Source organism: Rattus norvegicus, chromosome 8, assembly GCF_021556685.1.
Source record: "Rattus norvegicus strain SHRSP/BbbUtx chromosome 8, alternate assembly SHRSP_T2T, whole genome shotgun sequence".
Taxonomy (NCBI): domain Eukaryota; kingdom Metazoa; phylum Chordata; class Mammalia; order Rodentia; family Muridae; genus Rattus; species Rattus norvegicus.
The window spans coordinates 52,704,226-52,730,904 of record NC_141541.1 but is presented as its reverse complement, the minus strand read 5'-3'; the positions used below and the strand labels follow the sequence as shown (position 1 = coordinate 52,730,904).

At 53.6% G+C, this 26,679-nt stretch overlaps 1 protein-coding gene across 50 annotated transcripts in view; it reads left to right on the top strand.

Annotated features, from left to right (window-relative positions):
- Phldb1 (pleckstrin homology-like domain, family B, member 1) overlaps window positions 1-26,677 on the top strand; it is a 47,961-nt gene extending 21,284 nt beyond the window's left edge. For 3 of the 50 annotated variants that reach the window (XM_087560344.1, XM_087560364.1, XM_087560365.1), the window contains 18 exons: window positions 1,766-2,047; window positions 2,367-2,507; window positions 2,593-2,730; window positions 5,649-5,804; window positions 9,089-9,199; window positions 9,325-9,414; window positions 12,099-12,239; window positions 13,506-13,646; window positions 13,759-13,861; window positions 14,305-14,349; window positions 14,960-15,254; window positions 15,338-15,461; window positions 17,126-17,272; window positions 19,658-19,774; window positions 20,029-20,131; window positions 24,287-24,372; window positions 24,544-24,576; window positions 25,289-26,677. In XM_087560344.1, coding sequence (XP_087416470.1) covers window positions 1,766-2,047; window positions 2,367-2,507; window positions 2,593-2,730; window positions 5,649-5,804; window positions 9,089-9,199; window positions 9,325-9,414; window positions 12,099-12,239; window positions 13,506-13,646; window positions 13,759-13,861; window positions 14,305-14,349; window positions 14,960-15,254; window positions 15,338-15,461; window positions 17,126-17,272; window positions 19,658-19,774; window positions 20,029-20,131; window positions 24,287-24,372; window positions 24,544-24,576; window positions 25,289-25,429 — 2,394 coding nt within the window. In that variant the 3' untranslated portion in view covers window positions 25,430-26,677. 50 annotated transcript variants of the gene reach the window in all.
- Window positions 26,678-26,679: the final 2 nt, after the last annotated feature.

Here is a 26,679-nt window from a genome sequence, read left to right as displayed (position 1 = left end):
GATTCCCCCAAATAGCATAGGGAGCTCCAGGGGCATTGGCTGCTGTGTACATGCTCAAAGCCCACACACAAGAACGTGGATTTTCCCTTTCTCCCATCAAGAGCAGAAGCCCGGGGTATTTTGAGACACAGGTACCCTGGAATTGGTTTGAGGAGGTTTGTCTGAAGAATTTGGGAAGAGACTGGTCAGCTTGGGGTGAGGGCGTGGGAGTCAGGACTCCTGGTCTTCCTTTGTTACACCTGCTGTGCTTTAGTGACCCGGGTTCCTCATCCCAGGAGGACTGATGTGCCTGGCATCGTCAAGTGCTGGGTACAGCCTCCCCACCCCCATCCCCACACACAGGTACACACCTCACCACCAGCCCCAACCTGCCCCACCTGCCACTTTAAGTCATAGGCCGCCCGCACCCTGCCCCTCCCACCTCAGCCAGGCTGCTTATCTGGGTCCTAGGGCGGAGGTGAGGCATTGGCCCAACCTCCTGGGTGCTGAGGCTTGGTTCCTGGATTTTTTTTGCCACAGAACTGGGCAAGCAGCAGGAAGGAAGCTGGGTAAGTGTTGTGGGATGGGAAGGTGAGAGAATATGGTGAGAGAAACTTGGGGTCAGAGACCCCAGAATGCTCTGGGCTTGCAAGCCAAGGCTCGGGTGTTACTAATGGATGAGCAGGCTAGGGACCAGGAACGTGACTGCCGTAGTTCCCTCACGTCCTAGGCACGAGAGGTGACCATGTCTGTGTCAGGATTTATAGTGAGAGATAGAATGGCAGGCCACAAGAGTCCTTGATCACAGGTGGCCAGCTTACGTTGCCTTAAGGAGCAAAGGGTGGAAGCCTGAGTGACTTGGAGCTGAGGTGGGACTGGAAAGACTGTGTCCTCTCTGCCTTTTCTGTCTGTCTGGACTGTCAGGTCCTTCCTGTGGCCCATGGTCTACCTTCCAGCCCTGGCTGTCTGCAGGTGCCCACCCAGCTGTATACAGACTGTGTTTATCTCTGTGTGTGTGCATGTCGGGGCTGGTGTCTTAGTGTGTGTCTGTTAATGCTGATGCACCTCCCAGGGCATATGGAGTGTCTGCGTGTGCCTGTGTGACAGAACTAAAGTCTCAGTGTGCCCTTGTGCCGGAACCTGTATATGTACCTGTGTCAAGATGAGCGCTCGATGGCTGTGTCTCACTATGGTCACTTTGGTTTTCCCATGTAGCCTTGGCTGTCCTGGAACTCTCTCTGTAGACCAGGCTGGCCTTGAACTCACAGTGAATCCCCCTACCTCTGTCTCCTGCGATATTAAAAGGTGTGTGGCACCACCACCTCCTGGCTTCATCACGGTCTTCCGGCAGCTTATGCTGCATGTTCCCGTGTGTTTGGATGTCTCTGTGTGGCTATGAAGAAGCCTCATCCTAGGGAAAGTAAACAGGGAGATGGGAGGGGCTGGCCAATGGACAGATGACATATGGCCACGTTCTCTTGCCTACTTTTGAGGAACCTGCTTTCCCTCTGCCTCCTATAGATATTTCTTTTAAGAGGGGTTCTCACTGTGTAGTCTTCGGCTGGGTGGCCTGAGTCTCACTCTAGACCAGGCTGGCCTCAGATTCTGAGATCTGCCAGTCTCGGCCTCCAGAGTGCTGTGTACCACTCCCTGGTCCCCCACAGTTCTTAAGGTTGGGGTCATCCTCATGGTGCTGAGCCTAGAGTTTCTAGGGCTCAACACGCCCTGGCTTAAGCCACACCAGGTCTCAGACTTCCTCATATTCCGCCCCGTTCACTGTCCCTAGGAACGCCAGCGCCTGGAGACCATCCTGAACCTGTGTGCTGAGTACAGCCGAGCTGACGGGGGACCTGAGACTGGGGAACTGCCCAGTATAGGAGAGGCCACGGCAGCACTGGCTTTGGCAGGCAGGAGGCCCTCAAGAGGCTTGGCAGGAGCCATAGTAGTGTCTGGAAGGAGTGGCGAGGAGTCTGGAGGTGCCTCGCAGCGCCTGTGGGAGAGCATGGAGCGCTCTGATGAAGAGAATCTCAAAGAGGAGTGCAGCAGCACAGAGAGCACCCAGCAGGAGGTGAGGGGGCCAGGGCGGGGCCAGTGTGGCAGTAGTGAAGAGATCAAGGCTTGGGTGAGACCAGAAGTGAAGAACTGTGGGTGTAAGGAGGGAAAGGAGGTGACCATGACTTTCCCAAGCTATAAATGTGCTTTATGACCTGTTTTTCCTCTGGGCCCCACCCAAACCTGGCACTCTGGCAAATCCTTTCCCTATAGCTGAGCTCCCTGACTGGAAGGAAAGTGGCCTTCCAAGTGCTTCTGAGAAGCGTGTGATCCGCCCTCTTAGTCCGATCCTGGAAGGTTCTAGACTTCTCCCATGGTGCTCTCCTCCCCTGCAGCACGAAGATGCTCCTAGCACGAAGCTCCAAGGAGAGGTGCTGGCTGTGGAAGAGGAGCGGGCTCAGGTTCTGGGGCGCGTAGAGCAGCTGAAGGTCCGAGTGAAGGAGCTGGAACAGCAGCTGCAGGAGGCAGCCCGAGAGGTGACCTGACTGGGAGAAGTGCGGGCCCTGGGATGGGGCCCCACCCTTAGTTCCCTGACTTGAAGATCCCGATGTCTGTGTCTAGGCTGAAATGGAGAGAGCACTGCTGCAGGGGGAGAGGGAGGCGGAGCGAGCATTGCTGCAGAAGGAACAAAGAGCTATGGACCAGCTGCAGGAGAAGTTGGTGGCCTTGGAGACAGGCATCCAGAAGGAGAGGGACAAGGTAACCCATAGCTGACTACCAATGAATGGCCCAGAAGAGAAAGAGAAATGCCTTCCCTGGGGATGTTCATCCCCCAGCATCTGTCCTGCATACCGTGTGGTCTCTGTAGCCCTCTAGGGACGGGGCCTTGTTCTCTGTGGAAGATACAAGCTCTGGTGGTACTGCGAGGGGCTGGGCTGGTGTTTGGGGTCTAGATCTCTGTGCTACCTCTGGTTGCCTGGGTGCCTGCCATTCTGGAGCCTGTGTGGTTCTTCTAGGAAGTGCCAAAGCCCTTTCTTGGGCAGTGAGCACAACCTGAAGGACTAGGTGCTGCTGGGGTGGGGGGTGGGGCATGGCTCGGGTTTGGAGCCTACCCTGAGGAAACCTCCCTCAAGCATGCCTCAGGTACTTAGGATGTGGTCTTTGGGAGATGGTCCACAGGCCTCTGTTTGCCATCATCAGGCTCTGCAACCTCCCATCCCAGACGGTCCCAGCCCTGCCCCTGCCCCCTTTCAGATTGAGTGCCAGTCTCCAGGGGCTGCTCCGTCCCACAGGGGTTGTGCCAGCCATGTCCAAGATGCCCAACGGCGTGCCAAAAGCTCTGAGGTGGAGAGGGTTCATCTATTTCTGGATTTGACAGTATTTTTCTGAGTTTAATTTTCCCTTTTGAATTATTTTTGAGAGTTCTCTTCCTCCTCTCAATTTTGAGGATCTTATAAATTTGTCCCCCCCCCCTTTTTTTAATGGAGCTTTGGCTCTGGCCCCCAAAACCACACTCCCAGATTCTGTGCCAGATTAACCCTATGCTTGCCGACCAGGCCTGCACTAACGTCCCCTCTAATCACTGTCCTGGGCTCTTCGCATGCCCCTAACTGCCAGGCTGCCCAGGCAGGGCTGAGTTACGCCAGCTTTACTAACTCCATGGGTGCCTTTGCACCCCTGGCCTCTCCCTCCTAATTTGCCTCCTTTTCTTGATATGGGTCCCCGTTATCAGAAGGGAGCTGGCAGGAAGGCACAGCGGAATTTTGCTTAGTGGAACACTGACAGGAGGAGTATAAGAGGGCGTGTGTGTGTGTGTGTGTGTGTGTGTATTTGTGTGTGCGTGTGTGGTGCAGGGAGGTGTGTATGACCAAAGAGCTGCTCTGCCCAAGCAGCACCTCCTACTGGAAAGGTCTGGGCTTTGCCTCCAGAATGTTGGGTGCTTACTGAAGGGCAGGGGTTGGAGGTCCCTGTGAGCTGTTTGTCCCTCCTGCCTATCCCTCAGGAGCTGAGTGATAAGGAGGGCCAGATGTGGGCACAGGCTTGGAGGGCTTGGACAGGGCTTTTCTGAGTGGCTGGCTACCCATTCTTGCTTCCCTGAATTCAGATGTTCCTTTCCCTCCCTCTACTCCTGGAGGCCACCTGGAACACAGGATAATTTAAAGGCAGTAGTGTCTAGACTTGAGGACTGGCTTGATCAGTACCCTCCAGAATGGGTAGGTGAACTGGGTGCAGCATAGGGGAGATTCCTTTGGGTAGCACAAGCACAAGCAGCTTGGCTAGCCTCACCTAGCTGAGATTGCTCACACACCTGGACTTTGCCTTCCCTCCGGTCCAGGTGTGATGGTGAACCTGGTAGTGGTGTTGGTGCTGATGTTGATGGTGGTGTTGGGAAGGTTCTCTTGACTTTCCCGCCCAACTTCCAGCCCATGGCCCGACTCTGGCTTTGGAATCAGTAATCACAGTTTCTCCTCTGCCTGTCCTTCGGAGGGGTGACTCACCAACTCCTCCCTCGTCCCCTTTTCCACCCTCAGAGGTGTCATCTCGCCCCAGACAGAGCCATCCACCTCCTCCTTGTATCCACTCCTGGGGCTCCTGTTACCACGGCAACGGGCCGAACTAATTGCAACCCTCATCCCTACTTAAGTTCAGCCTGCTTTGCTGGCACCCCACCCCCACCCTGGGCAGGAGGGGAGGGAGGCCATGGGGGTTGGGCGGGGGTCCCCTTGCTGCACCGTTGTAACTCTAACAACTTTAGCTCCTCGTTTACTCCCTAATCCTGGACTTAATCCTTCCCACCACCCCCATTTTCCCCAGGGTTAAATTTTGGTCTCGGGACAGTGATGGAACTCGAGGTTCGGCATTTGCCTGGTTGCATCAGCTTTGACTTTAGTTTGGAGCGGAAGCGGAAGGTCCTGTCTTAGGACCTTCCAAAACATTTCTTAAGGGACCAACATTTCCACCCTGCCCCCACACCTCTGCCTTTGTTACACCGTCCCCTGCCTGAGTCCCGTCTTAAATCTCTGCTTCTTGCCTCTCGTCCCCCACGTGCCCTGCTTCTTCTCCCGCTCTCTTCGGTCTCGCTGCTTGCCCCCCACTCCCGGTGTACCCCTGTGCTCGCCCCTGCCCCCCGCGCCGGGCCGGAGTTGAGGAGTGTGTGTTCTCTCTCCCCTGTGCCTCCCTCCCCTCCCGCCGACCAGGAGAGGGCGGAGCTGGCCGCGGGACGGAGGCACCTGGAGGCCCGCCAGGCGCTCTACGCCGAGCTCCAGACGCAGCTCGATAACTGCCCCGAGTCAGTGCGGGAACAGTTACAGGAGCAGCTGAGAAGGGTCAGTTCCACCAGCCCCCTCCCCCGGCCCCCGTGGGCCACCGCCCGGAAGATAGGAGAGCGGTGGGACCGGACCGCCTGGCCCCTGCAGTACTTGCCGGACAACAGTGTCGGTGCAGTGGCTTGGAAGGGGACCGGCAAGGTTGGGTGGGGATCAGCGCTCCAGACCGCGATGTCCTGTGAAAAGGACTCAGCCAAAACAGTAGAGGGAGTTGGGCGGTGGGGCCGGTTCCTTTCCCAATTTCCCCGGGTCCAGCCCCCCCATAACTCAGGGCTCTGTGGCCTGGCTTTCCTGGCCCAGAGTGGCTTTGAGAGCATCCCCCATCCAAACCCGATGTCACTGTCGTTGAAGGAGGCAGACGCTCTAGAGACTGAGACAAAGCTCTTTGAGGACCTGGAGTTCCAGCAGCTGGAGCGGGAGAGTCGCGTGGAGGAGGAGCGGGAGTTGGCCGGCCAAGGGCTGCTTCGCAGCAAGGCTGAGTTGCTGCGCAGCGTGAGCAAGAGAAAGGTGCGCAATGCTCGCTCCTGCATAGCCCGGGTGCAGGATGGAGGCTAGTGACCTGGGGTTGAGTCACACTCAGTGACCGACACAAAAGACACCTTTTTGTGTCTCTGTTACTTAGTGACTATCAGTAAAAATGAGAACTATAGGGTGGGTGTAAAATTAATGTGGAAAGGCAGAATAGAGAATGATGGTGGCCTGAGCTCAGCAAGGACTCAGACTATATGCAAAGAGAGTAGGTGGAGCTTCGTCCCTGGCCAGCTCTGATTTGCTAAAGTTGTAATCACAGCCACTCCAGGCATAGACAGTGACCTAGGATGGGGCAGTGTTAGAAAAAGCAGGAACGGGTTAGGGGCGTGGCTTAGGTGATGCCAGATTCTACGTGCGTTTCCTGGCTAGAGTGTGTGTGCAAGGTAAGGACAGCGGAAGTCTGGGGAGTGGGATTCAAATGGAACTTGGGGACTTGATGGCCAGCCTGGAATTCAGCAAAAGGGAGTCACTGAGTGTCACAAATCCAGATCCCTTGTTTTTCCCTCCCTGTTGTTGTGCGATTAAAAAAAAAAAGTACCCTTGGGAACCGGAGAAATAGCTCAGTAGTGAGCTTTCCCAAAGGATCCACATTCGGTCACCATCAACTCTTAGTGGTTCACAAGCATCTCTAACCCCAGTACCAGGGATCCAACACCTTTTCTGATGTCCGCTGGCTGTATGTCTGGCACATGGACACACACTCACGCACACAAATACATGTAAAGTAAGTAAATATATTTTCAAATGCACTCATTGCCCTGATAGAAGACACAGTAAAGGAAGAAAACTACCCCTTCATGTGGGTAGGCTCATGTGGCAGTGCCCTACTAGGACCATTCCTTGAGTTTTCTTGTGCTGGTCTTAGGGTATTGCCTGGCTTTACAGGTGAGTAGCTAGGACTCAGAAACTGCCTGTTTGCCCAGAGCCTTCTATCATAGAAGCTTCAGAGTCAGGGTGGGAACCCAAGCCCGTTAGGCTTCACTAGGCTTCAAAGCCCAAGGCATTTCTGCTGTGCCCCATGCGGTCTGGGTTAGCATTTCTTCACTCTTCTGCCTCTTCCCTTGGAGAGGATGCAGCCAGTAGCCCCACATCAGCCGGTTCCCTGGAGGTCATGGGGTGGGGGGCCCAGGGACTCGTGTGTGAGTGTGTCTGTGTGTCTGTGTCAGTCCGTGTGTGTGTGTGTGTGTGTGTGTGTGTGTGTGTGTGTGTGTGTGTGTTTTGACATTCTTTCCTGATGAGCTTTGTCCAGCCCTTGTATCTGCAGAAGTCCCCTCAAGGTCTGTCTGTCTTCCTGGAGTGTCTGTCCACTGCGGTTGAGAAAGTCGTCCTACAGATCTGGTTCTAGTCCTAAGTCTACCACTGCTACCCAGTAAATCTTAGCTTCTAAAAAGGACAGGCTTCCCATCTAAAACAGGTGCATAAGGTTAGATGAAGTAACAGATAAGACACTTAGCAGCACTTCCAGTCCTATGTGCCAAGTAAGCTGTGGCTGTTGCTGTGAGGATTCCTATCGACTGTTTCTGGGTTTTGGTGGGGTTTTTTTTGTTTTTTTGTTTCTTGTTTTGTTTGTTTGTTTGTTTGTTTTTACATGGGCTGACTCCCAAGTTTAGGACAGCTCGCTTCTTCGTGCCTCCCCCTTCCATGTGCTGCTCCTAAGTGATGGTTGAAGACCTCCTGAGATTAAGTCAACATGTTTTGCCTAGCTCTCATCTTTTCCTCTCAAAACATTTTCGTCTTCTTTTAGCACTTGGTTGTTGAGCCAGGTACTGTACTAAGCCCTCTTGGGGTTCTGGAGACAAAAATGACACTGCCCCTGCCCCTGATCTTACAGAGAGGGCGGGGGCTAATTTGGAGACACAGTCCCAGATCACAGTATGACGAAGTAGATGGATATTGACTAATGTGAATACATAGGCAGGAGCAAGGAAATAGAATCGCAACCAAGGAAGGCCTTGGAGGGGAGGTGGCATTCAGCCTGACCTTGGAGGAGGAGCCTTGGAATAGTGGGAGAGACTGGAATGGCCTTCATCCTCACAGGGTGATAGACTAAGAAGTCTACAGTGGTTCAGTTTAGAGTAGAGCATGGTGGAGCTAGGTGTATGGAGGGACAAGCAGGCAGGGCACAGTTCTCAGAGCCCTTAAATGCTGGGAAAGGAATTTGTGAAGACTCTGAGGTAAGGGGTGATCTGGCCTTGCAATTTTGTTTTGTTTTGTTTTGTTTGCTTCCCCCCTTCCCCGCCCTTGTTTGTTTTATCTGAATGGGTGTTCCGTCTGCATGTGTGTCTGTATACCACCATGTGCGTATTGGGTCCCCTGGGACTGGAATTCACAGGCAGTTGTAAGCTGCTCTGTGGGTGCTGGGAATGAACCCTAGTCTTCCAAAAGAACAACCAGTGAACCCCCTGAGCCATCTCTCCATTCCCAGCTCGTTGAGGTTTTTCTTAAAGTTACTGAAGAGTCAGTGTTGTCCACACGGAGCTTCTAAGGATACGTCCCAGCTTCTCTGGTGACTGAGGCAAGAAGAGTTCTGAGCCCAGGAGCTAAGCCCAGCCCGGGGTGCATGAGTCCTGGTTGACCTGGTCTCAAAACCAAAGGAAAACTAGCATGATGGTTCAGAACTCAAGAGGCAAGAGGATTGCCGTGAGTTCAAGACTTGCCTACACTTCAAAGTCCGCCAAGTCCAGCCTGGACTCCAGAGTGTGTTAAAGCAAGCCTGGACTGTAATGTGACTTTAAAGCCAGTTTGGGTGATATAGCAAGATCAAAAAACTAAAATCAAGCAAACAAAATTACTCAAGTAATAATGGAATTCTTGTCAGGGTGGTTAGGAAATTCAGGTAAGCAGACAAGAGTTCAGAGGTTGTTTTTTGGAAGATACGGAAATGTGGAATGAGTCTAGAGATTGTGAGGAAGATGGTAAATGGGGCAGGAAGTGAATTCCAGCGGTGACCGTGGGGGATGGGCAGAGGGCTAACTTCAGTGTCACCAGGTTTTGATGCCATTGGCTCTGGGGTGAGGGAATAGAGACCAGGGGATTGGTTTCATCATGCCAAGATACAAGGGCCACTGGCTGGGGGAGGGAGGGAGGAACAAGAGAAGATATTGACTTCCTTAGCCAGAATTCTCCTGGGATGAGTTGAGGCCAAGCGGAAGAATGTGGCAGTTGCCTTCACAGCTTCCTGGGTCTCTGGACAGGAGAATCAGTCAGGCTGTGGGCTGAGTTATGTCCCTCCAGGGTCTGATTGCATCCCGTTTCCCCAGGAGCGCCTAGCTGTACTGGACAGTCAGGCTGGGCAGATCCGGGCCCAAGCAGTACAGGAGTCAGAGCGTCTGGCCCGGGAAAAGAATGCTGTCCTGCAGCTACTGCAAAAGGTAGTAACGGGGTGCTGGGGGTTGGGGTGGGTTTGCAGCACAAGAATTGGGTGTGGGTCCTCACAGAGTTCCTCCCTCCTGTGTCTCTGACTCATGTCTCTGACCCCTGCTATTCTGGGCTCCAGGAGAAGGAGAAGCTGACTGTGCTTGAGAGGAGATATCATTCGCTCACGGGTGGCAGGCCTTTTCCGAAGACCACCTCAACCCTCAAAGAGGTAATGTGGCTAGGTTAGCCCCAGCTTTAGGCTCGGGGGCGATCCTGAAAGGCTCCAGGGTTTGGTGTGCCACCTTCTTCCTACGTGGTTGAGTTCTGGGTGAAGTTCCTGGGCACCTCCTGAACTGGAGAGATTTGAAGCAGATGGCCCCGGAGGCTGACCTTAGGCCCTCAGCAGTCACCAGCCTCTTACTTAGCTTTGGGACCTCACCCTGTGGCTGAGAAGCCCAGGAGCTCTGTGGCGGAGAGCTCAGAATTTAGGAAGGTGCGGGACTAGGTGGAGCCTACCTAGGATACTGGGGTCTGAGGCTCCTTACCCTGGAACTCCTGATGGTCTGTCTGAAGCTAGCCTTTCAGCTTGGAAGTGCGCCTTGAGTTGAATCGTTCTTTCCCAGACCTTTACATCTGGTGTGGGAAGTCCAGTCAGGACGTGCCTGGTTTCCTGACTTTTATTTCCCCTGTCTTCTGTCTTGCCGCCCAAGCAATTTAGGTCTGGGATAGGGTGGTTGAGTTGAGCGTTAGGGATGAGACTCCCTCTCACCGTGTGTCCTCTTGTAGGGTCACCTACTCATCCTCGAGGCCTCAGAGATAGGGCTGGAGACCAAAGCTCTGGGCCAATCCCCAAGGTCTTCCGAGCCTGGGGCCTCCTCTGTTCCCTTAACCCCTCCTGCTTCCACTCAGCTCTGTCCCAAAGCACAAGAGGTAACCCCAGCTGACTTGCTCTGCTTTGCCTGCTGCCTGTTTGCCTACCGCTAGCTCTCCCCGGGGAGGGCTGAAGGGCATGCGGCACATTCTTTGGCTGGCAGTATGAGAGTATGGCGCGTGCACGCCACCCTGTCACTCATGGCTTAGGCAGCCCATGCAAAATAATAGTATTAATTTGCATGTAATCTGCATGCCATTCTTGACTGGTCATAGCACACTGAACTCTCTGGCCCATCTTCCTTTTCTTTGACCCCAGAAGGGCGTGTGACTCTGGGGCTAGATCGGACACCTTGGATAGGCAGCCTAGGGACTTTTCCTTTGGTGAAGGAGATGAGGATGACCAGCACCCAGATAATCTCAGGACAGGTGATGGAGAGTCATAGTTTCTGTGTTCCAACCTCCAGTGGGCTGACATCTTTCCACATACTTACCCTGAACGGTGGGCCCACTTTGTGCCGGCACAGAAGTTACTCTCTGCTATGGCCAGGCCTGTTTCTCCAAGCTTGTCTTGTTCAGGCTGGAGTGGTATGTCCACTCCCTTGCCTCCGTTCTGATGACCTTTCCCCTATCTGAGCACTGCTGTGGGAGTAGTGCCTAATGCTGCATGTGTGTGCCCAACTGGGGATGCCCAGTGCGACAGAGGCAGATGGGGTTCTAGGATCTGGGTCCTGCTTTTCCCTGTGCTTTTGGAAGGCCATCTCTGAGCTTCCTCAGCCCAGGGCCAATGCACAGATAGATGCCATGCTAGCCTCCAAGGCTGGGGTGGAGTGGAGCTGTGCACTGTCAGTTCTGCCTGCCCCTTTCAAGCCCTACTGAGCACCCTGCTCCATCCTGGCCTGCAGCAACGTGAAGTGATGAGTCCAGCTTGGCATGGAGTGTGGGGGATTGACTACTCGGTTGAAACTCCTCATTTCTTCTGTCCCCGCCTTGGGCTCCTAGGAGTATGTGAGCCTCACTGAGGTTCTCCAGCTGTGCTCTTGTTTGGGCCCCTATGCTTCTGCTACCTGCCCTGGCAGGCTCCCCCAGTCCCCGCCTGACAGCAAGGTACCAGCCACAGACCGCACCCACCTATGCCCAAGGGCCTCCATTGCTTCTCAGTCTGGGTGGGGGCCGGGGGCAGACAGGGTCTTCACTTGGCATTGAGGGTTGAACACGATTCACTTTCTTCCGTGGGACCTTGGGAGCTCTCAACACCTAATGGCCTGGGGGGGGGGGGCAGGCCCTGCCTCCTGATCTTCAGGGAGAGAATCTTGCTGAGAGGATGCTGGCTCTCTCCCAGGGCTGGTCTTCCTCTGTGCTCCTACCCTTCCCCTCCCCCACGGTCAGGGCCATCTCTTGGGTTCTACTCCCATTAATCTCTTGTATTCCCTCCTGTGGCTGCCCTTCTCTCAAGTACGTGACTCTTGAGCAGCTAAAAGTGATTTGGGGCGCCCCACCTATGCCCCCAAGCCCTTCGCCAAGCCTGCCTTCCTGGGCTTCTGCCTCCCAGGACCTCGTTCCCATCACCTGTCTTCCTCCCACGCTGCCCTCTTCCTTCGCTTCCATCACGCCTTCGTCTAAGGTTGGTGGTCTGTGTGTCCTTCCCACCCCTGCCACGGCTGCTGTGACTGTGTGTTGCCCTGCTCACTGACTGACTCCCGTATTCTAAGCCAGCTGAGGGCCTAGGACTGTGCCTGATGCCTGCAGGTGCTGGCTGCCCGGCTGCTGACGTAGCACGAGTCTGTGCTCTGGAGCTCGCACCCTGACTGTTTCTCTTTGCTCTCAGCACGATCTGCCCAGTCGTCTCACTATTTTTCTCTTCCTTCTTACTCTCCTCCTCCCCTCCTCTCCTCCTCCCTCCTTCAAACGTTCCTTCCCATTTCCCCAATATGGCCTCCCTTTACCTTCCCTCCCTTCCTTGCCTTCTTCCTCCTCTTCCAATCTCTCCCCTCCTTGTCTTGGCCCTTCCTCTCCCTCCTTGCCTTCCCCCTGACCCTCCAGATGGAGAAACTGCTGCTCCCTGCTGTAGACTTAGAGCAGTGGTACCAGGAGTTGATGGCCGGGCTGGGGACTGGCCTTGCTGCAGCCTCCCCTCGCTCCTCTCCCCCGCCTCTGCCTGCCAAAGCTTCTCGTCAGCTGCAGGTAACCCTCACCCCTACTTCTTCAGCTCCTGTTCCTATCTGCTCTGAGTACCTCCTGCCAATTCTTCCAGCACAATGGGGTCATGGGGTCAGCTCGGCCCCCATGTCCAGAGAGGACAACAAGGGTCTTTTCTTGGGCAGCCATATTGCTATTCTAGTACTGTGGGCAGCACGTGGGTCCAAGGGGATCAGGAGTGATTGACCAATGGAAGGGAGTTTTCTCCAGAGTTGCCCACTCAGACCCGGGACTTGACAGGCCCTTGGATCTATCTGTTCCAAGTAGGACTGGTGTGACCTGGGGAAGCTTTTTTGGTACTTTGTTCTCCTGGTCTTCCCAGAGTAACTTGGAGGCAGAGGAAAAAGTACAAGTTCTCTGAAATGACAGCCCTGGAGAGTTACCCATGTGACCACCAGGATACCCGAGTCCAGCAAATGTGCCGACTGTGAGACTCTCCCACCAAATTTGCTTGATTGACATCCCATAGCGCCTATAATCTGGCCTTCAAAATTCAGCCTTCAGTGAAGGAACTGTACCTCTGAGGCTGTGTGGCCTCAGCTGACATCCTGTGGTCTCTCTAGGAAGATTTTGATCCATGAACACATGTGGTACCTCTGCTGGATGGAGGCTTGGATAAGTTCTGATGGGTTGAACCCCCACCACAGAACTTTGAGGTAGATGGTGTTACCGCTCAGTATATAGATCAAAGGCTAAGACACAGAGAGGGGCAAAAAAACCACAGAGGGTGCTTTTACTCATGCTGCTGAGGCAGAAGCACTGGAGTCTTGGAACTCCTGACTCCAAAGAGCAGATTCACCGTGTGTTGGCGCTGAGAGGGAGTTTGGCAGTCACTGTTTTAGCTCTGCCCTTTCCTTTACAGATGAGAAAGCCCAGGTACAGGGTAGGGAAGTGTGTGGCTCAAGGCCACACAGCCTGCTAATGGCAGACCTAGGAGTAGGAGCCTGGCCTTCACTTAGCGTCCTGCATAGCTCAGCCCAGATGACACTTCTTGCATGGGTCAGTTTACAGGTCCAGGGTTGGACTGGAGTCTGGCTCATGGAGGAAAGGCCTGGAAAGGAGGCTTGGTAGTGGCCAGTAGCATCTGCTACTAGTACTTGGTCGGGAGGCTCAGTCCTACTGTTGACTGGAGACGGAAGGTCACAGGCCCTGTGCCAGGGCAGTACCTTGGATCACAGCTGGGTTCGGTGTTGGGATGTGGCAGTCAGTGGGGAAGCTGGAGAATCACCAGGCAGTATCTTTCTCCTCCAGGTTTACCGCTCCAAGATGAATGGTGACATGGCCAGCCCCCTGCCCAGGACCCGTAGTGGCCCTCTCCCCTCCTCCTCAGGCTCCTCATCCTCTTCTTCACAGCTCAGCGTGGCTACCCTGGGCCGTAGTCCTTCCCCAAAGGTCTGGGGATGTGGGTGATGGTGGGGATGGAGACGGCCATGCTGGGCAGAGGCTAAGAGCGGGGTTGGGGCCTGCTGAGCCTCAATACCAGCGCTCTTACATCCCCTCCCAGAGTGCCCTGCTCGCCCAGAATGGCACCAGTAGTCTCCCTCGAAACCTGGCAGCCACGCTGCAGGACATTGAGACCAAGCGCCAGCTGGCCCTACAGCAAAAGGGTAAGTGGCCATAATGCCAGCTTGTCCCTGCCTCCGTTCCCCGGGCAGATCCTTTATCACCTTACACGTGCTCGGCCCTCTCACAGGATGTCTTTTCTGTCACTGGGGTCTGGGCAGAAAGAATTAGATCTCATAAAGATCTGCCTGGGGCTTTTCAGAAGACCCCAGGAATGGGATGATGGGTCTGAGGGCCTATGACATCTTAGAGGACCCATCCAATAAGGGGAAGAGTTTTGGTTGACCAAGTAGGGTAGACTTTGGAAACAGAGGGGTGGATGTGATGTTGACCTCTAGTAGCAGTTTCCTGAAACACTGGCTCTTCAGACAGGAGTCCTGTGGCTGTGTGTTTCAGTTGTTTTGAAAGCCCATGTCTATGCCTCTCTCTCCTCTTATCCCCTCTGTGTCTCTCTCCTGCACCCTCTCCCCTGGGCTCACTACACCAGTCGAGTTACCTCCTGCCGAGCCCCTCTCACCCGAAGACCCAGCAGGTAGAGCACTGGTTCAGGACCTTGCTTTGGCCAGACAGCCCCTGCCCTGACATTAGCATGATGTGTTCTGCCCAGGCTCTGCTGTCTGCCAGCATAGCCCTGGGCCTCGCTGGGCTGCGGTACCTGGCTGGCTTCACCTCCAGCTCACCTCCCCTGTTGCCCTCAGCCGTGCTCCCAGTCTCCTTGCCGTCCCTCCTGCTCGGGCTGTATTCGCTTCTGCACTGTTCAAGGGTTCCCACCAGCTCCCTTCCTCCTTCCCCAGGAGACATGGTGGGTGCATGTGCCCTGCTCATCTGTACAGACCTCAGCCGAGAGCTGCAACAGCTGACTGGCATGCTGCCTGGGCACGGCTAGGGCAGTTCTGGTGCCCTGTGTGTGCTCAGGATGCAGAAAGAGGCCTGAAGTCTGACTGCAGACACTGGCCCACACAGCTGCACAGTTGGTACGGCCACGGTCTGGAGCTGTGGGAACTATGTGGAAGCTGTGGGGGCAGGGGCTGCTCTGTGTTAGCCTCTTCCTGCTCGCCCCCTCTCTCTTGTCTGTGATGCTCCAGTGTTCCCTTCCCTGGTGAGTTGGGAGCCCGCTGTGACTCCTGCCGCCCCTCCTGCAGGGCACCAAGTGATCGAGGAGCAACGGCGACGGCTGGCTGAGCTGAAGCAGAAAGCAGCGGCAGAGGCTCAGTGCCAGTGGGATGCCTTGCATGGTGCAGCCGCCTTTCCAGCAGGCCCGTCTGGCTTCCCCACGCTCATGCACCATTCTATCCTGCACCACCTGCCAGCAGGCAGGGAACGTGGAGAGGAGGGCGAGCACGCTTACGACACCCTGAGCCTGGAGAGTTCGGACAGCATGGAGACCAGCATCTCTACGGGGGGCAACTCCGCCTGTTCCCCTGACAACATGTCCAGGTGCCTCCTACCTCCAGCCCTCGGCTTCTGCCCGGTACTCCTGAGCCCACCTGACGAGCGCTCTCTTCCCCTTCCCCTCCTAGCGCTAGTGGTCTGGACATGGGCAAGATAGAGGAAATGGAGAAGATGCTAAAGGAAGCTCACGCGGAGAAGAGCCGGCTCATGGAGTCCAGGGTGAGGCTGACTGGAGCCAGGAGGCAGCAGGTGGTGAGCACGGAGCTGCCCTCCGCCTTCCCGTGCCCATACTCTACCCCGAGCCCTTCCACTTGCATTAGTTATGCAGTGAAAAGTTTGCATTTCTCGAATGCATCCTGGGAAGCTTGGGCAGGCTGTAGCGTCCCAACCCTGTGGAACATAAGGCAGTTTTCGCCTTGTTTAACCACAGGTCTCTGTAGGGGATCTCCAGTCCTGTGCCCCACTCTGTGGACCTTGTGGGAAACTAAGTAGGGGGACGTTGTCCTTCCAAACAGTTAGGAAAACAGAAAGTTAGAGTTGAGGTAGAAGACAAAAAATAGATAGATAAAAGGTATCTAAGCCAAGGGAGAGGTGTTGGCTGGGGGACTTCAGGGGATAGGCGGGGCTAAACAAAGGGATCTAGGTTTATCCTGGGCACAGCCTGCCAGAGGAAATCAGTGCCTGGGTGGCAAGTTAAAGAAGGGTTTTGTAAAAGCTGTCCTAGCCTGCATTTCTCTCCCACAATTCCTCCCTCCCTTCCTTCCTGAAATAGTGGTCTCGCTGGCCTCAAACTTCTGATCAAGCAATGCCTTTAGAAAAGAAAGATCTGTATCTGCCAAGTATGGTTGCAGAGGCCTTTGATCCTAGCAGCTGGAAGGCAGAGGTAGGCAGATCTCATGTGAGTCCGAGGCTAGCCAGGGCTACACAGAAACCCTACGTCAAAACCAAAACTAACAACCAAGAAATAGTAAAACCCCTGGCAGTCTCCTGCTTGAGAAGCAGTAAGTAGAACCCAGGCATCGCTGTGCAAAGTTTTAAGCTGTAACAAATGAATGCCGAGGCCCCTATTAAGACACACAAGGTTCAGTTGTGCCATTAATCCCTGTGATTGTTTGCCCATTAAGTTTGAAATTCAACAGTAAATGTTACATGCGGAGTTCTAAAGAGCCTTATTAAGTCAGTGATTGGGAAAGGACTGTGCATACCAGCTGTCAAAAACGGTGACTAAATGGTGCCTGTTCTAGGAATTCAGATAAAGTTATAAGGGCCTGGGGCTAGAGAGATGGCTCAGCAGTTAGGAGGGCTTGCTCCTCTTTCTGAAGACCCCAGTTTGCATCCTAGCACCCATGTTACAATTAACTCCAGGTCCCAGGGGATCTGACAGCCTCTTTGGTGGATACACACACACACACACACACACACACACACACACACACACACACACACACGAAATACAAAAATTTCTTTTCAAGTTACAACTGTGTTTGATGGAGTGTCCACTGTTAATTCTAGCACAGAGATGGGCAGATCTCTTGAGTTCGAGGCCAGCCTGGTCTACATAGTTTTAGGTCAGCCAGAGCTACATAAGACCGTATCTCATTAAAAGAAAGTCGTTCAAGACCCACTTTATTGCGTGCTATTGTTGTGCTGGGATCTGATGGTATATCTGGATTCTTTGTACTTGTACCCATCTCCCAGAGCAGACATGTTGAAGCCCATTTTTCTGATGAAGTAGCTGAGGCTGAGAAAGTGTAAGGGAGCTTGTGGGGTTGCAGCCCATAGACTGGTGACAGAGCCCAGGAGAGGGTGACAAGCTTTTGAGGACTTAAGCTGACTCAGCCAGGCCATTGTCCAGGGTTGGTGCCCCTGCAGCTCGGGCCAGGCTCAAGGGCACTGAGCCCTGGCTTTCCGGTCAGGAGCGGGAGATGGAGCTACGGAGGCAGGCCCTGGAGGAGGAACGTCGGAGGCGGGAGCAAGTGGAGCGGAGGCTGCAGAGTGAGAGCGCCCGCAGGCAGCAGCTGGTGGAGAAAGAAGTCAAGCTGAGGGAGAAGCAGTTTTCCCAGGTGAGTGAGATGTGGCCTTGCTTGGCTTGATGGTGAGGGATATGAAGGAGGCGGGATGTCCCAGGCCCCTCTGCTGCCCTGGGGAGCCTGTTCTCCAGAAATGATGGCGGTGGGCTTAGCACAGACAGAATTCTACTTGGGACTCATTGACCACACACACACACACACAAAATAGACCCACTGGGGTTTGTTGAAGTGTGTGCATACGTGTGTGTGTGTGTGTGTGTGTGTGTGTGTGTGTGTGTGTGTGTGTGTGTGTGTGTTTTGAGGTGGGTAGGGTATGAAGTTGTTGCAGACCACATCTACCTCTGGAATCAGATATGGTCTAAAGAAAATCACATCTAGGGGTTGGGGATTTAGCTCAGTGGTAGAGCGCTTGCCTAGGAAGCGCAAGGCCCTGGGTTCGGTTCCCAGCTCCGAAAAAAAGAACCAAAAAAAAAAAAAAAGAAAGAAAATCACATCTAGACAAACGCTACAAAAACATATATATTGAGACACAGACACGGGACTTTGGACACAATTTTAGAACTGGCAGAAGCCGATTGCTACAATCCCTGATGACTGCTTTGGAGAGGCCAAAGTCTTGTCGGACTTTGGGAGCCTATGCTGCACCTTGAGCCAACTGCCCATCCTGCATGTGGCGCTGCTCTGGGTCCCAGCCCTCTTCACCGCATAGTTGGGCCTTGATCTCGATCTCCTGTGGACAGCCTCACTTGAACGTTTGGTTTACATCACTGAGAGACACTGGCTTCTCCTTGAGGAGAAATCTCTCATTGTTCAAACACAGGCCTTACCTGGGGGATGAGCAGAGGGTATGAGAAAGGGAGCTGGCCAAGGACATCCACCCGTGCACCTGGTCCCTGACTGAGAACTAGAACTCAGCCAGGCCACTTCTTTTAGGTCTCCATAGTCCTAACCAGGCGGAGGTCTTCCAGGATCTCCTGTTCTCTCATTTTCTGCTACAACACAAAACATAAGGGATAGGACCTCATACTAGCCTTTGATAAATAATAGTCACCAGAACCTAGGCAGGGTGGTAAATGCCTTTAATCCTAGCACTCTGTAAGCAGAGGCAGGTGGATCGCTATGAGTTCAAAGCCATCCTGGTTTGCACAGTGAGTTACAGGACAGCCAGAGCTACATGGTGAGACCCTGCCTCAGAAAACAAGAAAACAGATAGAAAGAAAAGACAGTACCAGTGGTGCTGGAGAAATGGCTCGGCTGTTAAACACATTTACTATTTTTGCAGAGGACCTAAATTTGGTTCCCAGAAAATCGTACAGTGGCTCACAACCATCTGTAGCTCTAGTTCTAGGGGATCCTAGTGCCCCCTCTGGCCTCTGTGGTCACACCCCAGTGTGCTATACACACGTACAGCAGGTGCACACTACTGCAGACAAAATAAACTTTAGAAAATCCCTCTAGAGTTTTACCTCCGTGGTCTGATCTTTATCAGAGAGGCCTTGTTCTCTTGGCTGTCCCAGCTTCTGACGCCCCTCAGCCTCCCTTCTCCGGCCTCTACCTTTGAGACGAGGGCCTGGTATGAGAGGGAGCAGCGTCAAGCCGCCTTTCATCTCTTGGCAAGGTGTACATTTTGTGTTTTAAGTAATTTGTGACATTGCAAGAGTATGTGACATTTTAAGGTCTTTCTGGGAAAGCAAGAGTAGAAAACTACTTTCAGTTAATGGAGAATTCTCATTAGTACCAGAGGCAGAGTGGACCTTAGTGTTTGTCTAGTTTATAGCAGGAAACTTCTAGAAGAGTATGACCAACAGTCACTGAGCGGATCTCTACTTTAAGAAAAGTTTCCCCTGGCTCTATCTCTATTAATTATATTATGTGTTTAGTGTATATGAGGGGACGGGGTTGGCGAGAGGTCAGAGGACTTGTCAGATGGTCTCCTATCATATGGGTCATAGGAATCAAGTTCAGGTCATCCGGCTTGGCAGCAGGCTTCTGTACCCACTGAACCATCCTGCCAGCTCTGGTCTTTTGATACAAGGCCTTGAGAGGGCCTGGGAGGTGCTTGTCCGCTGAGCTGGATCCCACCCCTTAGTGCAGGTCTCCCCGGGGCCTCATTTTTTCTCGGAACCTGTTCCTATGTGGCCTCTTGTCAGTTCCGTCAGGGGGAACAAGAAGACAACAATGGCTGTGTCATGGTTATAAGTGGAAGAACTGAGTCAGGAGCTGACAGCATCTTGCCTGGGCCTAGGAGAGTCAGGAGTGCTGGGTCTCCACTCTGGTCACCAGTCTTGTGCAACCAGTGAACACTGCAGGAGCCAAGAGCGGGATGATGTGAAATTGTGGGAGGGTCAGGACTGAACAAGAACAAGGAAAGGAGGAGAAAAGAGAAATAACTCTGCTGTCCCTGCACTTTCCCCCCAGGCTCGACCTCTGACACGTTATCTTCCCAACCGGAAGGAGGACTTTGATTTGAAGACCCACATAGAGTCGTCAGGCCATGGGGTGGACACCTGCCTACATGTGGTGCTTAGCAGCAAGGTACCAGACCTACGTGGCTGAGGGAGAGGAAGGGCTTTACTCACAGTCAGATCACATTCAGAAGCACCTCTGGGGGCCTTGGGATTTGGCCTCAGTCTGTCCCCGAGTTGTCAGCACTGTCCCAGTACCTTGAAGGCTAGCTGGGGCTAGCCTCTGGAAATGCAGACACAGGCCAACGAAGACTAAAGGAGCTGTTTGGAGAGGAAGGCTTAAGCTCCATGTTGGCATACTTCTTCGCTGTTGCTCCCCACCAGGTCTGCCGTGGCTACTTAATCAAGATGGGTGGCAAGATTAAATCGTGGAAGAAGCGCTGGTTTGTCTTTGACCGGCTGAAGCGCACCCTTTCCTACTATGTGGGTGAGTTCCCACAAACTGCCTTTAAGCCAGTCAGGGAGGGAGCCCCTGGACTTCAACGGTTGGGCTGTCTGGTCTGCTAGAAGGAGGCCAAGCTTCCAAGTAGAGGGTCAGAGGATCTAATGGGCCTTGACTTCCCACCCCTGAAAATGTACAGAGTATACCTGCTTCACGTTTGTCCGTCCGTTCTTCCTTCCTTCCTTCCTTCCTTCCTCCCTTCCTTCCTCCCTTCCTTCCTTCCTTCCTCCTTCCTTCCTTCATTCTGTGGTGGTGTTGAGCATCTAATAAACTCCAGTCCCTATTTTAGGCTCCAGTGACAATGACTCCCTTGGTGCATACGGTCAGGAAGTTAGATGCCAAACAGTGTGTTGAAGTAAATACAGTGAGTGAGTTTGCTGACAGGGGAATACCCAGATCACTTCAGCAGTTCCAAGGACTCTCGGGACACTCTAGGAACCAGGAACCTTACTCACCATGCTCTCCCTTTTCCTCACACAGTCCCTGGCATAGACTCCTGTCCCGGAATACCTTCGAACTGTCCCATTAGAGTATGAGCTTCTCTGCGGCCCTCTAGTCAGCAGAGACTCAGCTGCACAGTGAGCGGCCGTCCTCCATATGCACAGCATGAATTCGCTGTGCACTGTGGGCCGGTTGTCTTTGCAGCACAGCGTGCCTTTCTGGAATGTTACTGAGCATACTGGCAGAGCCAAGAGAGTTTTGAGGAGCTTTGCCTTAACACTGAGAGCCTCGCTGGGAAGTAATGTGGGCCACACCTGCCTACCAGTCACTCAGCCCCACCACCAGCAAAGCTGGGGAAAGCAATCCTACCTACCAGGAGGCGGGAAAGGGGTGAATGCCCAGGACCAGGGCCTTGCTTGCCCCTCTCAGCTACACCTGTTTAAGAAGCCTTCCCCGGTCACCGTGGGTCCTGAATGTGGAGAAGCCTGAGTGTAGATAGGCTGAGACAGTAGAGGGAAGTTGTCGGCCTGAGAAGCAGAGCTCCACCTCAGACACGTTTCGTTGGGGCTGAGATGTTAGGCTGTGAGGCAGACCCTTGGCATAAGTCACGGCAAATTCAGGTCCTGTTCATCAGACTCCTTGTATGGTTGCAACAGCTCATCTCATTTTTCCAAAGGCACTATATTTACACCTGCTTTATGTATGAGAAAAACAAGCCTCAGAAAGCCTTTGCCCGTGGTCTCACAGCAACACAGGCAGAGCAGAGGGGAGGGGCAGCCACTTGTGGAGAAGAGGCAGGAAGAGAAGCCAGCAGAGGCAGAAGGGCAGGAAGCAGGAAGCTGGCTCTGTGTGCCAGGTGCTGGGCTGGCACTTGGCAAATGCGATCTTGGTTCAAGTCTGTGAAACAAAGGAGACCATGTTTAGACGGGCAGCGGAAACAGAAGGAAGCCAGCCAAGGGAACAGATATTTATAAGCCCAAGGTGTCACCAGCAATGATAGATATTACCAGAAGGCCAAGAAGGATGTGGTCCAAAGGTCATTTGACACCGGGTCTGAGATTTGTGGAGAGAAGGTTTTCCACCATGCAAGCAGGCAGAAGCCAGATTGCACAAGACCAAGGATAGGTGGGCGGGACAGAGTGTAGGCAGGTTACTGTTTCCCTGTTACTATTTCAGGGAAAAAAGGGGGCGGAGGGGCGGGGCGCAATATGACTGGAGGACGGCCAGGAGGAAACGTTGAGATGGGTTTAGGGCTACACCAGGACCTGGGTGTGGCTTGCCTGCTGGACCCACAACCTCCTCCTTTCTGCAACAAGGAATCACATTAGATTAGCATTGGTAAACCCTTCAGGCGCTCGCCTTGCTTGGAACGGCTCCCACCCTCCTCAACACTCCAGCAGTCATCCCTATCTTGCTGTGTGACATCAGCCCGGACAGTAATGCTGTAGTGACAGATGCTGAGTTCTGTGCCAGACTCTGCTGGATGCTCTGAATGGGCTCTTGCTTTTCACACCTCTCCCCTCCCTCAGACGTGGCAGAGTACTCCTGAGCTCCAAGCCACGCTGGCAAGTGATTAGGCTGTGTGCCTGAACCTTCTCACCATGTTGTAGCTTTCTAGCACGAGAGCGTCTGATTCCTTTCTGGGTTCCTCAGACTCGGTCATTCTGCCATGATCGAGTACCTGTTGTGTGCCTGGCACATAGCTGTTGACATTGGAGGAGGATATAGGTGTGGATAACAAAGACCCAGTGTTCTGAACTCTGTGCTGAGATTCGTGATGTCTGTCGTGATGGTCTGCAGAGGGTTCTGAAGGTTGGCGAGGAGTTTGCCGTGCGTATGGACAGGAGGAGATAGTCCTGGGGTATGAAGAGTGGGGTTCCTAAGGGGACAGTGAGAAGCTCAAGAGACTCCACCTAATTCAGTGTGGAGGAGACTGCGACAAAGATGGGGGAGGGTGTGTTGGTAGCAGTGTGTGCCAAGACACGGAGCCAGCTGGTTCCCCAAAGAGGAACCATCAGAGAAGGTTGTGCACTGCAGCCTTCAAAGCTTATCCCTCAATTCCTGGTCAGGTGAGCGGCAGGGCTGGAGGCTGAGGCAGGAACTCTAGGAGGTGAGAGCAGGGAATTGGGCCTGAAATAACCTGGGATGTAGGGAAGGACCCATAGGAAGAGGTTGCTAATAGCTATCACATCTGAATTCAGCGATTGGCATCTGTCTCCTGGAGGACTCAGGCAGGCGGCTGAGGGTGGCAGTTGTACCGTTTGACCAGCGTTTGCAGTCACCTGCTTCCCTTCCTCCACACCCAGTGGTCACCTCTGCTCCTATGGTTCCCCTTCTTCCCCTCCCCTCCCCTGACCTTGAATGTTGTATGCTCCGTGAGTGTTGTATGCTGTGTGTGTGCTCCATGAATGTTGTATGCTGTATGTATGCTCCATGCTGTTCACATGAAAGGAACAGAATGGCCTGAAGAACCCAGTAAGGCTCCATCCTCAGCCCCGCCCCCTGGGGGCGTGTCAAACCTACAGCTTTGTGCTCTACCACTGAGCTCAGGTTTTCCTTTCTGACAGAGACTCTCATGTAGCCCAGGTTGGCTTTGAATTTGCTATAGCAATAATAACCCTTGAACTTCTGATCTTCCCGCCTTTACATCCCAAGTTCTGGGATTGCAGGTGTGAAACGTCATGTTTGTATTTTGTTTTTAACTACAAAATAATTTAAAGGGATAATTGTGTGTGTGTGTGTGTGTGTGTGTGTGTGTGTGTGTGTGTGTGTGTGTCTGACTTCATAAAATAACAGATTTACGATAGTCGCCACAGCTCTCTGTTAGCACACTAACCGTCCCTCAAGTGGAGGTGAGTCAGTAAGAGTGTATGTACTACGTGGTGGATCATTACGTTGCTGCTCTTATGTAAGGTGATGTAGAATTTGTATGTGGTATATATGCAGATGTGTGAGGATGTGCACACCCATGCATGCACACTCAAGAGGCGTAGGAGGGTATCACTCCCTACCATATTCCCTTGAGATAGCGTCTCTCATTGAACCCGGGGCTGGGTTGGCTGCCAGTAAACCAGCACTTCCCATCTCTCTGTCACAGCACTGGGTAACAGGTGTGCCCCAGGCCTGAAGAGTACTGCAGCCTGCACTCAACCTGCGCTCAGATCCTCATGCCTGAGCATGGCGTTTGCTTGTTTCTTGACACAGGGTCATATTAGGTAGTTCTCTCTGGCCTGGAACTTACTAGGTAGACCAGGCTAGCCTCAGTCTCACCTGCCTCTGCCTCCTGAGTACTGAGATCACAGTCTTTCCGATCTATTTATTACTTGTATTTATGCTAAAGTGTAATTAATTTAGAGATATGTATTATGTCATTTAGGCTAGCCGGGAGCTCAAAACCATCCTGCCTCAGCCTCGGCAAAGTGCTAGGATGCCTATTCTAATCGACGTGGTCAGTTTATCCATACGAGCCTCACCAGGTTTGCTTCCAGCCGCCATGGTCCTAGCAACTTGGTCGTATGGTAGACGGCATCTCAACAGAGTTCTGATTCACATCATCCCTGCCTTTAGGGTCCCCCTTTAGGCTCCGTTTTGGACTCCTAGAGGCCAAGACCATGAGTCATTCCCCAGCTGGGGATGTGAGCTCAGGCTCAGAACACTTGGTGCTGTGTCCCGCTCAGCCCAGCCCTCCTTCCTTTGCAGACAAACACGAGACGAAGCTGAAGGGGGTCATCTACTTCCAGGCCATCGAGGAAGTGTACTATGACCACCTGCGCAGCGCAGCCAAGGTGAGGCACGGAGGACCAGAGTGTGGCTGCAGGAATAGCCACTAGGCAGGGGTGTCGTGGTGTTGCTCTGGGCACAAAGGCTTCGAGCCTGTCCCCCACCCAGGCTCTGCTCCGCTTCCTGCTCTCTCTCTTTACCAGTCGTCTCGTCCTCTCTTCCTCTCTCCCTCCCAGAAAAGGTTTTTCCACTTCACCATGGTGACTGAGGTAACCCCAACCCCACATAACCAGAACTGCTCATATTAACAGTCCCCGTGCCCTTTGGCCCCTGACCTCTGACTCCCTCCATCCCTCTAACTTGTTCCAGGCCAGCGAGTGGAGGGAGCAAGGAGCTCCTATGGATTGAAGCCCACTTGTTGCCTTCCTCTCTGGCCAGGGCAGCTGGTGTAGCCCCAAGGGCATGGATAGTACTGATGGGAGCTACAGGGGCAGGTGGAGGGAAGGGCAGGCACTAGATCGGAGAGGGGGAATTGATAAAAGGAGACCTTGGACGCTGAGCCAGCTAGTCTTATGCAAATTGCCCTCTCTGGCCAGCCCTCAGACCTCACCTAACCCTGACCTCTGCCCCTCTGGTCTGGGCCACCATCCTACTTAAAGCCTTCTCCTGCCCCTTCTTGGCTTCAAGAAGAATCTGATTCCCATTGGGACAACCCATGTGACAGATTCTCTTGTGTTAACTTTGGAACTGAATGGTATGCCTCTGTTGGAGTCATTCAACATGAGAGTTTAGAGAACTTAGTCCGGCCGTGTGTTAGAATGCAAACATAGGGGCCCTTGGGGACTGGGGTTTGGCCTGTTTGAGACTCAGCCTTAAAAACTGGACTTCCTGAAGACTTTGAGGAGAAAGTCAGACCAGGCAGGTGAACAAAATGTTCTAGGCATGGAGTCCCATCTTAGCACTTCCTGTCTTGCCTTCCAGAGTCCGAATCCAGCCCTCACCTTCTGTGTGAAGACCCATGACCGGCTGTACTACATGGTGGCCCCATCTGCAGAGGCCATGCGCATCTGGATGGATGTCATCGTCACGGGAGCTGAGGGCTACACTCAATTCATGAACTAACTACCAGGCACCTCCTGGGTCCCCCAGGTCAGCCCCAGGACACCATGCCCTGCCACTTGCTGCTCTGCTTGTCCCTGGAGACAGAGGCACACTGGGCACGGGCCACAAAGGGTCAGGATGTAGTTGAGTACCCCAGGGCTTTTGTGCAAGAAAACGAAATTGTTCTATGAGGAGTTTGGTGCTTGGGAATCAGGCTCCGGTCCCTAAAGAGCCAGCAGAGAGGAAAGGAAGAGGGAGAGGCCTTGTCGCCTCCTGGGAGTCCAGAAGTGCAGGATTCCCTCCTGGGTCCAGCAGGCTGAAGAGGCATAGCTGAGCTGTGACTCTCAGCTCTGTCCTGGTACCCACTTAGCCCAGCTTACTTTCTCTCTGTAAAGGACAAATTATGGTACCAGAATCTGCCAAAGATCCCCTTTCTCATCTCATCCCCTCTACAGGGGTCTGGGGGGTCCTGAGCAGAGCCACGTGTAGAACAGGGGAGAGGCTCAGGCCTGCACTTCCCGCCCCCGGTCTGCCTCCTTCTCCTCCCACCTCCCACTTTTCACTACTTAGCTCAAGGACCAGAGACCTCAAGTGTCATTCTCGAGGTCCAGCCCCGTAATCATGTTACAAGCCCATCATCCTTGTCTCCATGGTGGCTGCTTCCTCACCATGGTTACACACTAATTGCCATGGCCACTCTGTGGCTCTGCCCACTGCTTCGGCTGTGGGCCACATGAGGGTACATGCCACCCATCTCTCCAACCCAGGCCTGGGGGCCTGTCACATGGTGGGAGGAGATAGAGTTCCTCCCGGCTGCAGTGTGTCTCCAGCCCCCAGCCCAGCCCTCTCCCTTTTACTGTGCCTTGCTTAGAGCCAGAAGGGATGATGTCCAGAGATCCAAGACCAGAGAGCAGCATCACTGAGGGGAGAGGAAGCTAAGAGGTCTGCCCTCCCATTCTGACAGGACTAGTTCCCAATAAGGAACGAGGGTGGTAGCTCAGAGTGTCTGGAAAGAAGCCTGAGTTGGGAGCAGGGCGGGCAGAAGCAGAGGCCCTGAGCTGTGGTAACCTCCCTTCAGTTTCCCAAAGGTGACGGGAAAGAAGGACAGAGGATCAAGTCTCCAGCTGGCTGGCCTCAGCCTTGCGCCTTAACACTAAGCCACCTTCCCTGCCCTCCCCAGCACTGGGCCCTTGGTTGCTGGGCCTGGCTGGGTGTTTTGCAGTATTTGTAAGCATTTCAGCAGAACAATAAAAGCATTTTGACTATGTATG